We start from the raw sequence: 12259 nt of genomic DNA on the forward strand, positions 1-12259 counted from the left end.
GTGTGTCCTTAGGTTTAAATACCTAGCCGCTCCAACCAGACGTACAACTGTCACAGCAGTTGGAACTCGTCTACCAAATCATTGTCTTCAGCAAGCCTACTAGCTCTATTTCCTCAACTCTTTCTTTTCCTCATGACTGTGTTGTGTGCTTGTTCATATCTGTTTGAAGACTTTGACTGAAGACTTTCTCATTTTTCTCAGTTCAATTTCTTCAGTCTGTTTGTCTTCATCCTGTTTTATCCTGTGCTTACGCTTCCTGTACTCTATGTCTGTTTTCATTTCATCATGATGTCTATGTTTATGTTATGTTATGTATGCATCTGAGTACTTATTCCGCTGCAAGTAGTTCTTCGCTTAGAAATTTCCTCACTCTGAAATTCCTCAGTGAAGAATTTATAAAAATCGCCTATTCACCCCCCTCTAGTAGTATTCTGCTGGACAGAGTTCTTTCCCTTGAACTTGTGGAAGTTCTTCTGCACCACATTGGTGCTAGAAGAACCCTCTGCCCCTTTCACGTGTGAGTCCTTTGCTCTCGAGTTCTGCTCAACACTGAGATGACCGATGACATCCTCGACAGAGAATTCACGTCTCAAGTGCTTGAGAGAAGTAGCAAAGTTCCTCCAACTAGTTGGGAGTTTTGCAATAATGCAACCCGCGACGAACTTGTCCGGTAACTCACACTTCAGGAGCTCCAGCTCCTTAGCAATGCACAGTATCTCATGATCCCGGTCGAATACAGGACGGTTATCAACCATCCTGTAATCATGGAACTGCTCCATGGCATACAGCTCACTACCAGCATCGGTTGCGCCGAATTTGACTTCGAGCGCATCCCACAAGTTTTTGGCAACCCGCATATGAATATATGCGTCAACCAATTTGTCTTCAATCACCCTCAGAACTGCTCCCAGAAAGATTGTGACTGCCTCCCTAAACGCCTTCTCCTGTTCAGGAGCAATCGTTTCTGTGGGGGGGGGGCACACCACCAACCCAGAACACGTTCATCGCTGTGAGCCACAAGGTGGTCCTACTCTGCCAACGCTTAAAATGCGTCCCGGTAAACTTTTCCGGTTTCAGAGTAGCAGCAAAGCCTTGAATCGAAAAGTGCCTAAAATAAGGTTTTTGGATTGTTGGAAATATTAGCACTTTTCCGATTAGACTAATCCACGAGTAAACAGTAAGCATGGCATAAAAGGTATGCATCTCATAGCTATACCTACGCATACTAGCACGTACAGACCATAGAAGCGAACCATCTATGAGCAGCACAAATACGGCTAGTACAAGTACGAGTAAACGAGGGATAGCATGGCATAAAAGGTATGCATCTTATAGCTATACCTAAGCATACTAGCACGTACAGAACATAGAAGTGAACCATCTATGAGCAACACAAATACGACTAGTACAAGTACGAGTAAACGAGGGATGAACAGATCATACCCTCCGGGGCGTCGTCCGTGGCCTTCTTCTTAGCGGCGGCGTCGTCGGGCATGGTGTCGATGCCGGGAAGGATCTCGAACGACAGAGTTCCGGAGGCACCTGCTCTCCCAACCAATCGTGTACGCGGTCGTCGGGATAGGATCACCGGAGGCAGCACAGAGTGAGGAATAGTAGATGACGGCTAGGTCACGCGATAAGGAGTGAGTGAACCGAACTAGGTTACTCCACTGGCCAAAGCCTTGTTATATAGTCCGTCGGGGAGGGAGTGAGTGAACCGAACTAGGTTACTCCACTGGCCAGAGCCTTCTTCCGTCGTGGAGGGAGTGAGTGAACCGAACTAGGTTACTCCCGGCAACCCGCGGCGCGCGCGCGCGTCGTTGCAGGCGGCGGAGAAGGAGGAGGAGCGCGCGTGTACCACTCCTCTTTCCAAGCTCCCAATGACAAGTGGTAGAGCAACCCTTATAAAGGGGTCTCAGCTCTCCTCAACTAGTAAGATGGGACTAAATTTCCCACCACCTGCCATCTGCCTCAAGATAACCAGGAATTAGTGTCTTATATGGGCCTAAGCCCATCCATAATCCATCAGCATGCATGACACTTGCACTTACCCTAGGCTTTCCAACTAGCCGCAAGTTTAGCTTGCAAACTACGGCGCCATGATGCAATCGACCCAAGAAGCACCACACCACAGGAAAAGAACATACTACCACTCCAAATCCTCCCCTAAAAAGCTATTTATTTAATAACCATCTACTAGTAAAAAACACATGGAAACTCGGTAGTGCCACCATGCCTTTTCCAATCCAAACAAACAAGAAAAATATCCACGAAGTGACCTTTCTCCTGTGTGATGATGGACGCAGGGTCAGAGGCGCGATGCCCGTTTGACTCACCGGCGCTCGTCGGGACTCCCCCAGCCACGCCTCCTTGCGCCCACATCCACCACACTGACAACCCGGGCCCACCGACCCTCGGGCCCCACCCGCCTGTACGTCAGGTCATCCATCTCGGTAGGCGACGAGAAGAGACCAGGCCAAGCCAAGGCCTCTACCCTTCCTTCCTCGAGACCAGGGAACGGTCCGGTGGGGCGGGCGGGGGCGGGACACCGACGCGTGGGCCCGCGAGGCCGCACGCCCCGGGAGGGGCCACAGGCGCAGCGGGCGCAGGAAATCCGCCCCCATCGGAGCGAGTGAAAGGGGAGCGGGCGTGGGAGTGGGATGGCAGACCCGAGGGGCGAGCAGAGGAGAAGACGCTCGGCTCGGCGCACGCAGTCACACACTAGCAGACAGCGGCAGCCGCAGCAGTTGAGAGAGAGGAGTGAGAAGCAGAAGAACAGCAAAGAAGGCCCGGAGGAGAGAGAGAGGGTGAAAACAAGAAGAGGTAAGAGATTTTTCCTCCCTGCCCTGCAATGGCTTACCTTCGATCCGCTCTTTCAGTTCTTGCTCTCGCGGAGAGCACTGCATGTTCTTGGATATAGCATATGTTTGTTCCGTGAGGAAAGAGGTGGGAGAAGAAGAAGAAGAGATTTGTTTCTCTTGATGATTCGGTGAATGTAGGAGTAAGAAGGGGGGAGGGAGGACGAGAGATTTGGCATTGGATGCCTCTGTTTTCTCCATGGTTTGTTCAGTAGTAGGAGCGGTTAGTGCCAAAGTTCAAGGAAAAGCTTCTGCTTTCCTTTCTTTTTTTGAGCATCCACTACTTTGCAGCTTGTTTAGATTTTATTAGATGCTTTCATCTCTTTTAATATGTTTTTCTTTGGAACAAGTTCTTCTCCTTTCTGAATCTCTTGAACCCCAACCTTTTCTTGTTCTTGCTGGGTAGTACAAACCCACGAATAAATGGCCCTCCCAGTACTGTTACTCCTTGTACAATGTACAACATCCGTGCCCTAATCCGCTATTAATCCACTGCAAGTTTCTACTACTACTAGAAATCTGCACAGTGCTTCAATGCCAATCATCCTTTTGAGCAAATGCTTATCCTCCTCCTCCTGCCCTTGTTCTTCCCCATCAATGCATTCCTCCACTACACCTGCAACAGCAGGATCTACTACTAGTCTACGCCCATTGGGGACAGATTCATAATAATAAAGCCTCATTACCACCATTCTCTGTAACTGTGCAAGTTACCGCAGCTCCTCCCCCCTCTGAAAATTTTCACCCCCATTTCTTTACTCCCTTCCATGAAAAGCAGGCAGGCTGGCTCACACTATTGTTCCCCACCCTGGAAAGGAGGAATGGATGCCATTCCAGCCCTTGGTGTTCGCTGTGCCGGTTGCATGAATCAAGGGCAGTTTGCCATGTCTGCAATATTTTAGGTTTGGAGTGGGAGTAGGTTTGCGGCTGTTTGCTGGATGCCTTCAACCTGACGGCTCCTTACATTGGGCCAACCTCAGTCCTTGTGTGCAGTGCAGCTTCGTGCACTGTTGCCTCTGCCTGAGGCTATAGGGCGTGTGAAGCTGCACAATTTTAATTTGGACATAAAGACGAATGACATATCACCACTTTCAAGCTAATTATTTCACACTGATTTTTTATGATCTTACACTGTAGTCCTCTTGTTTCAAGCTAATTAGCAACCATTGTATTTACTTTCTGTACCAAGTTTCATGTTTGAGTTCTAGCATCATAACCTCGGTACTGTGGTGATTCTTGCAGAAGTTGAGTGAGTGCACAAGGATCTGGTGAGGGATCTCATCATGCAGAACTCAAAAACCAGGTAGCTTCCATGTGTTTCTTCCTTCCTTCCTTCCTTTTGTGCATTGTTTGTTTGCCAAGCACATCTGTAGTGTAGTCCTTTCTACACATGCATGTGCGTCTCTGAGCCAGTGTCTACCACCTCGGTGGACAGCAGTACCCAAATGATGGCATATCGTTTCTAGTATTAAATGTGTCTAATGTACTGGGACCAGTCCAGGTCAAAATAGCCATTTACTTCTGCATAGTGAAATAATATTTACAGATCTTGTGTTGACTAGGATTTTTCTTTCTTTATCTTTGTCAAGCCAATAAGATAGTTGTATGATTTGTACTATCTATTGGTGGTACTAGCATATTAGTAGCACTGTAAATATACTACCTGTTTTCTGTTGCAAGTGAAGGTTCTCAGTCACTGGTACCATTATAATTTTGGTTTGAAATAAATAACCAAACTGGCATCAGTAAAGCTGCTGAGCATATATATACTAATTAATATTATGCTCTGTTCATCTTTCTTATACAAATACTAGCATTAGATATGTACTTTATACTAAGTTTTTTGTCGTTCTTTGTTCAGTAGGAATGGCTCTTCAGATGCTCCGCAGAGGACGTCTCCAGCAACTCCGCGCTCGTCTCGTGTGGCGAAAACCGGAGGGAATGAAACTGACTCCGCAGGGATCACACCAACAAGAACACCTACAGAGAAGAGCCCAAAGGTCATCGAGCGCCGTTCACCACGGAGCCCAGTTACTGAGGTAGAAAGTTACTTGTTTGGCAGTCGTTGCGTTGCTGATTGCCCTCACTGGATTTAAGTTTGCTGATTTCTGTTCAGTCCAAAACCAGTCGACATTCCAAAGTAGCCCTTTCAATGTTTTTTACAAGAACTGAACTTCCATTTCTCAAAAATCCTTGTACATTCCAATGCACCCTCAAGTAGCTATCCTGGAAATAGTATGATGACAGGCTTTAGCATCTGTAATCAGTTCAGCACTGGAAAATGCAGAATCTTTTGCAGCAATCTTCATTTAGTAACTTAATTAATACTGTCTGCATTCATTCTTCAGAAGAAGCGCCCAAGTAGGCTAACTGAGCTGGAGTCTAAGGTCAACCAGCTCCAAGATGAGCTGAAGAAGACCAAGGAACAGCTGAGCGCATCAGAGGCTCGAAGGCGCCAAGCACAGCAGGAGGCCGATGAAGCAAAGAAGCAGGGGCAGGATGCGTCGTCGAAGCTGGAGGAGTCGCAGTGCCAGCTTGTGGAGCTCTCAGCAGCAGAGGAATCCCGTCTCCAGGAGCTGCGCAAGATCCAACAGGAGCGTGATCGCACCTGGCAGGCCGAGCTTGAGGCATTGCAGAAACAGCAGTCAGTGGATGCTGCTGCACTCAGCTCGGCCTTGTCTGAGATCCAGAGGCTGAAGTTGCAGCTGGAGGCGACGGTGCAATCCGATACGGCCCGTGCCAAGCATGCGGACTCTGAGCTCGAGGTGCTGAAGCAGGAGATGGAGCTCAGGCTTGCAACGATTGAAGCCCTGAAAGTAAATGTCAGTGAAAGTGACAAGGCTGCAGCTGATGCGAATGCCACGGCAACTGAGGCCAAGCTGCAGCTTGAGACCGCAAAGGCCACCATTGACACACTCCTAGCTGAGGGTGCCCGGTTGCAGGAATGCCTGAGGTCAAAGGACATAGAACTCAGTGAGTCTAAAGCTCGTGTGGCATCGCTCGAGGAGGATCTGAAGAAGGCGCAGGCTGCAGCTAATGAAAGTCTGAACGAGGCACAGGCAGGCAATGCCAATGGTGGCTTTGGCAGTCCGTTGACTGAAGTTCTGAAGAAGAGCCCGCATCCCACCAGTGACACCAATGGAAGCTGTGGAAGTCCTGACCCAGAGATTGAGCACTTGCGGATGGCGCTTGAGGTGGCTGAGATGAGGTACCAGGAGGAGCAAACTCGGATGGCCTTCGAGACAAAGACAGTCTATGAGATGCTGGAGAATGTCAAGTCTGAGTGCACGCGCCAAGTGTGTGATATCGAGCTCAAGCTGAAGAGAAAGACTGACGAGCTCATGGCAGCGCAGGCAGCACTGACAGGCAAGCCGCAGGAGGACCTTCACAGGTCAGACGGGCTGGGTGAAATGCAGCCAGAGCTGGAGGCGAAGCTCATGAAGTCGATCACAGACATCGCGGAGCTCAAGGCGAACCTGATGGACAAGGAGAACGCGCTGCAGAGCCTGGCGGAGGAGAACGAGACCCTCAAGTCGGAGGCGGGCAGGAAGGAGGCCGATGTGCAGCAGAGGTACGAGGCGGCGGTGGCGGAGCTGGAGCTGGCCAAGGCGGCGGAGCAGGACGTGCGGATGCGGCTCGGGTACGTGACGGAGGAGGCCGACAAGAGCAGCCGGCGCGCCGCCCGGGCCTCGGAGCAGCTGGACGCCGCGCAGGCGGCGAGCGCGGAGGCGGACGCGGAGCTGCGCCGGCTGCGTGTGCAGTCCGACCAGTGGCGCAAGGCCGCGGAGGCCGCCGCCGCCGCCCTCGCGGGCGGTGGCGGCAACAATGGCGGCCGGATGGTGGAGAGGACCGGGTCGCTGGACACGGAGTACAACGGGTCCATCGGCGGGAAGCTGATGGGGTCGCCGTTCTCGGACGAGGAGTCCCCGAAGCGGCGCAACAGCGGCGTGCTGCGGAGGATGAGCGGGCTGTGGAAGAAGGGGCCCAAGTGAAGCAGCCCATGAGACCGTTCGACCGACGAGACGTAAGGTAAGGTAAGAGTAGCAGCAAGATGAGAACCAGATTCAGCCAGAGCTGGTCAGTGATCAGAGTAGTAGTCTAGTAGAGGTTGCTGATGATGAGTAGCAGAAATCTGTAGCTGAGCTTCTAGGGTTACTAAGGATGATGGATGGAATGGAATGATAGATCCCTGCTTGTGTTTGGAGTTAGTTGAAAGAGAGAGAAACCTGTGGACTGTGGTGTCATGAGATCCTGGAGCAGCCGCTTTTGTTTGGCTGCCTGCATGCCTATGTTTGTTACTGTATTGTTGCAAGAGGCCACCTTGATGCTTCATTATCCTGTACTTATCATCTTTAATGATTCCAGTTCTGTTTTCTCCTTTTGTTTTATTCATAATATCCATCCTGCAACTTCGCCAATGTTGTCTCAACATAGCTTGTCCCAAACCCGGATAATGGAGAAGGGTTGTGATAGGTTTGGCGAGCCAATGTCAAAATTCAGTCATACCCATGAAGATGAAACCAGAAGAACATAATGTCCATTCTGCGCCTGCAAAGATGCAAACTGCAAAAGGAAGTTCAGGTTGGTACAGTGAGTAATAATCCCATAAACAGTTAATGGTTTGGAAGTTGAGGGCTATGCAGAAACCTGATTAGCTGGAGGCGTGATGACAGTAAAGTGTCAAGTGTGCAATTTGTGGGTGTGAATGTTAAGAGTTTGACTGCTATCATCTGATGCCAAAAGTAACATAGATCAACCAAAAAACTGTCAAATGGCTTGCGAACGACAGTAACACACGTAGGTCCCCAAGCAGATCGTATCAGGCAAAAATATATGTAATAAATGCAAGACATACTCGGTGCGCATAGAAGAATAGCAATGTAGGGCTACCGGCAGCCATGGCCGCCCCGGAGGCGGTGGCGGCGGCTAGATCACAATGGTAGGAAGATGTCGACACCGATTGCCCTCAAGTTTTTTTTTTTTGAGACGTAAAGCTTTATTCATTCAAATGCCACAGTTTGTGGGATACAAAAAGATCATGTGGGATCGACATCCAGACGTGCCTTCCTTGATCCAATGAATAAGCAAACTTTGCTAATCTATCAGCGTCTTGATTGGCCGCTCTACCTTCAAACATAAAATTGCATGAAAATGAAGACGATCTAGCTTTAATCTCGGTAACGATAGCACCATATCTTCCTCCATTACCTTTCTGAATATCACTGATGACCTGCATGGAGTCAGAAGCAATGAGGATATTATGAAATGTAGATCAGTTGCAAGAGCCAGCCCCTCTCTGCATGCTAAAGCTTCCAGCGTCGCTACGTCGTTAATGCCACGGACTGACAGGGCTGAACTGCCCAAAAAATTTCCCACTTCGTCCCGACATACTGCAGCCGCGGCTCCTCTTGTTTGCAGTTTCGACACCGCCGCATCTACTTGTATTTTGGCATAGCCCGCTGGAGGCGACCTTGGCCTGACCGCTCCTACTCTGGCCATCGGCGTTTGCTTTCCCTTGCATGGTAGTAGAGCCAATTCATGCATGAATCTGGTGATAAACTGACGTGTTGCCGCCGGGCTCTGGTAAACCTCCTCATGGATAGCCTTCCTTCTTGCCCACCAAATGGCCCAAAGAGTAACCGTTAAGCGAATGAAAGCATCATGCGATAACGTATCAATCATGGTGAACAACCATTGTTGTGCATCGGGCTCCGTCGTGGCGCATAAGTGTTCAGCGAGTTCTCCATCTACCATAGCCCACACACATCTCGACATAGAGCATTCCAGCAGTGCATGGCGCCAAGAATCCTCAGCACCGCACAGCCCACACGCAGATGAATTCGACATGTTGCGGTGAGCTCGAACATCTTCAGTAGGGATAGACTGTTTGGCCAACCTCCAAAGGAACATTCTGATCTTTCCAGGGACGTTGGTCTTCCATAGTTTCTTCCATGAGTCAGCTTCTCTTTTCGTGCTTGACGAGCCCGTCGTTCCATCCAGCCATGCTCCTCTTCTATATTTTGTATCTATCAACATTCTATACGCAGATCTTACTGAAAAGCTTCCGTTCTTCTTGAAGAACCACGACCACGTGTCAGGAATGTTGCTGGTGCATAAGGGTATCTGTATTATAGCTACAATACCGATAGGTAAGCACACTTCCTCCAACCTGTTTATATCCCAAGTTGCACTCGTTAGATCTATTAATTCAGCCACAAGCTCGGGGGGGTTCGCTATCCGGGCACCATACGGCCGCATCATTTCTTTTCTGGGAATCCAGTTGTCGCTCCAAATAGAAGTTGATAGTCCGGTCCCAATTGTCCGGATTAAGCCCTGCTTTAGTATGTCCCGCCCTTCGACTATAGACCTCCAGACTTGGCTTGGATGACTACCCACCCCTGCTGTGAGAATTGTGGACTCCGGGAAATATATGCTCTTGAGCATCCGGGCACTTAACGAGTCTGGATGCTGCAGAATTCTCCATGCTTGTTTTGCCAATAATGACAAATTGAATAATTCAAAATCCTTAAACCCCAGACCCCCCATGCTCTTCGGCTGAGTCATCGCCTCCCAAGAGACCCAATTGGGTTTACGTTTACCATCTTTACTACCCCACCAAAATTTTCTGATCAGCATATCTAGATGTTCACAAAGTCCCCTAGGCAACTTGAAGCATGACATAGAAAATACTGGTACAGCCTGAGCGACTGATTTCACCAATACCTCCTTGCCCGCTGAAGACAGAGTTTTCTCAATCCATCCTTGTACCTTACTCCACAAGTAATCCTTCAAGTACTTAAATGCGCCATTTTTGAAGCTCCCACATCTGATGGCATACCAAGGTATTTGGCACTTAGAGTCTCATTTGGAACCTGCAAAATAGTCTTCACGCCTTGTCTGACTGCATTGGGGCATTTTTTGCTGAAAAATATTGATGATTTCTCATGGTTAATCCTTTGTCCCGAAGCTTGACAATATGTGTTCAACAACTGGTTCACCTCATTCGCCCCATCTGCACTAGCCTTAAAAAACAGCAGGCTGTCATCAGCAAATAATAAGTGGTTAACTGGTGGTGCCGAAGCTGCCACCTGTATTCCACCTATGTTGGATGACCCATCAATAGATTTTAAAAGGCACGAAAGGCCCTCTGCTGCAATCAAGAATAGGTATGGGGAGATAGGATCTCCCTGTCGAATCCCCCGAGAAGGTATGAACTCGTCAAGTTTTCTTCCATTGAAAAGAACTGAAAATCTCACTGATCTTACCATACTCATAACTATATTGACCCATCTCTTAGTGAAGCCCAGCTTCAGCATAATTGCCTGAAGATAATCCCACTCCACTCTGTCATATGCCTTCATCATATCTAGTTTTAGTGCGCAATGGCTGTTTCTCTTTGATCTATTTCGCTTCATAAAATGGAGACACTCGTAAGCGGTGATTATGTTGTCAGTGATAAACCTGCCTGGGACAAACGCAGACTGTTCCTCTGAGATGATATCAGGGAGCACCATCTTGAGCCTGTTTGATATAACCTTTGACGCTATTTTGTAAAGGACATTGCATAAAGAAATCGGCCTAAATTGCGTCAATGACGTGGGGTTCTTTACCTTGGGTATGAGAACAAGGATTGTATCATTTATACACTCAGCTGATTCCGTGCCATTACTTATCCGAAGGACAGCTTCTGTCACTTGCGCGCCACAAACCTCCCAATGTCTCTGAAAGAAATGTGCTGGGAATCCGTCAGGACCCGGTGCCTTTGTAGGAAACATTTGGAAGAGCGCAGTCTTGACTTCCTCTGGTTTATAGTCTGCTTCTAAAATCTGGTTCATCGCCGGAGTTACCTTTGTTGGTACTGAATCCAGGTGTCATGCACCCCCTCGGACTGGTACAAGTTGCTGTAAAATTCCGTGGCATGCTCTTCCAATTCGGTTATATTCTCTGTCACCCTTCCATCGGGCAGCTGAAGAGCCTTAATTTGGTTCTTCTTTCTCCTTCTACTAGCCCTTAAGTGAAAAAATACGTGTTCTTCTCTCCGTGTGACGCCCGGATAATTAAGCTACAGTAAAACTCTGCTAATGATGCCACGTCACCTCCGTTACTGTTTCTAATCTTTCGTTAGTACAAAACCGATTCAAAAATCAATTCAAAATATGGCAAACAACAAAAGTTTTCAAACATTGAAACAAAAATGTTCGGAGTGAACCAAATATTGCACAGATAATTATGGTGGAGAAACCACACCTTTATAAAATGTTTAAATACTATGAGATGAATAACACAGTAGGAAAAACAATTATATAAGTGCTATTAAATATAAACAAATATTAAACTAGTTTATTTAGTCACTAAAAACTTTTTACAACTCCAATTTAGGTGTGGGCTTTAACCTATTATAAAACTATAACTATTAAAGAAATAAAATAAAACAGTAAAGGAAAATAAATAAAAGAAAAGAAAACACAAAAAACAAAAGACAATCAAACAAAAAAAAGGAAAAGAACCCCCCCTCCCCCCCGCGCTGGGCCAAGTGGCCCAGCTGGCCCCAGCCTCCCGAATGGGCAGGCCCACCCCGGCGCCCTACTAGGTCGCCCCGAACCCCCTGGTCAAACCCTAACTGCTACCCCCCTCCCCACGTCGCCACTCCCCCCTCCCGATCCGATCTGGATCGGCATCGATCCCGTGCCCCCGCCGCTCGACGCCGGGGCCTGGTCCACCACGCCCCCTGCTCGCCCCGACACCAGCACCGCTGGACCACGCCGCCGTCACCCGGAACGCCGCCATCGCCGGCGCCCGCCTCCTCAACCCTCCGCCCCGTGTGGATCCGGTCGGGCAGCCGACGCCCCCGACGCCCCGCTCCTCGCTGCTCGCCTACGCCGGACCTCCTCCTCTACGTCGTCGTCGTCCCCGTCCTCCTCCCCAAAGGCTCCACCGAGCCTCGCCGATGCAACGCCGGTGAGGCCACAGCCTCCCTCTCCTCTCCTCCCCCTCTCTATTGCACGTCACCGTGCCCGCACCCCGTTCGCCCCTGCTCGACCCAACGCGCGCCCACGCGCTCCTGTGCGCCCCCGCGCGCGCGACCTGCGCCAACCAGCTGCAGCCACGGCGCCCGTCGCCCCCTGCTACCTACACCCGCCGCCGTCTCTGCCCCGCGGCACCTGGCCACGTCCGCCCGGGTCGCCGTCGTCGTCCGGGGCCTCATCCCACTCCCGCTACGTCCGCTGCGGCGGCCCTCTCCGCCAACCGCGCCACCCTGCTCCGGCCGTCGGAGCCAGGCCGTGCGCCCGCTCCTTTGCCCGCTGCCCCGCGGCGCCTTGTCGGGCTGGCGCTCGTCGCCTGATCCACCCGACGCCCGTAACCGTGCGCCCGCTAAGGCGCTTAGGCCAATGACATGTGGG

The 12259-nt window shown here is 49.8% G+C and overlaps 1 protein-coding gene across 2 annotated transcripts; it reads left to right on the forward strand.

The window, feature by feature from the left end:
• The first annotated feature begins 2572 nt into the window (after positions 1-2572).
• LOC109755669 (interactor of constitutive active ROPs 2, chloroplastic) lies at positions 2573-7232 on the forward strand. Of its 2 annotated transcripts, none has more exons than XM_020314565.4 (4): positions 2573-2823; positions 4101-4161; positions 4720-4897; positions 5207-7232. In XM_020314565.4, exons 2-4 carry the CDS (start codon positions 4142-4144, stop codon positions 6848-6850), a joined length of 1842 nt encoding a protein of 613 aa, XP_020170154.1. In that variant the 5' UTR covers positions 2573-2823; positions 4101-4141; the 3' UTR covers positions 6851-7232. The 2 variants fall into 2 exon arrangements, with proteins under 2 accessions (XP_020170154.1, XP_020170155.1); XM_020314566.4 differs by having other exon boundaries at positions 4723-4897.
• Positions 7233-12259: the final 5027 nt, after the last annotated feature.

The sequence above is a fragment of the Aegilops tauschii genome, chromosome 1 (genome assembly GCF_002575655.3).
Source record: "Aegilops tauschii subsp. strangulata cultivar AL8/78 chromosome 1, Aet v6.0, whole genome shotgun sequence".
Taxonomy (NCBI): Eukaryota; Viridiplantae; Streptophyta; class Magnoliopsida; order Poales; family Poaceae; genus Aegilops; species Aegilops tauschii.

Bases quoted from the DNA above. Each gene is read 5' to 3' on its own strand.
- LOC109755669 (XM_020314565.4), top strand. From the start codon at position 4,142: ATGCAGAACTCAAAAACCAG. The intron at 4,162-4,719 runs GTAGCTTCCATG...TTCTTTGTTCAG, and splicing joins ATGCAGAACTCAAAAACCAG to TAGGAATGGCTCTTCAGATG. The intron at 4,898-5,206 runs GTAGAAAGTTAC...TTCATTCTTCAG, and splicing joins CACGGAGCCCAGTTACTGAG to AAGAAGCGCCCAAGTAGGCT.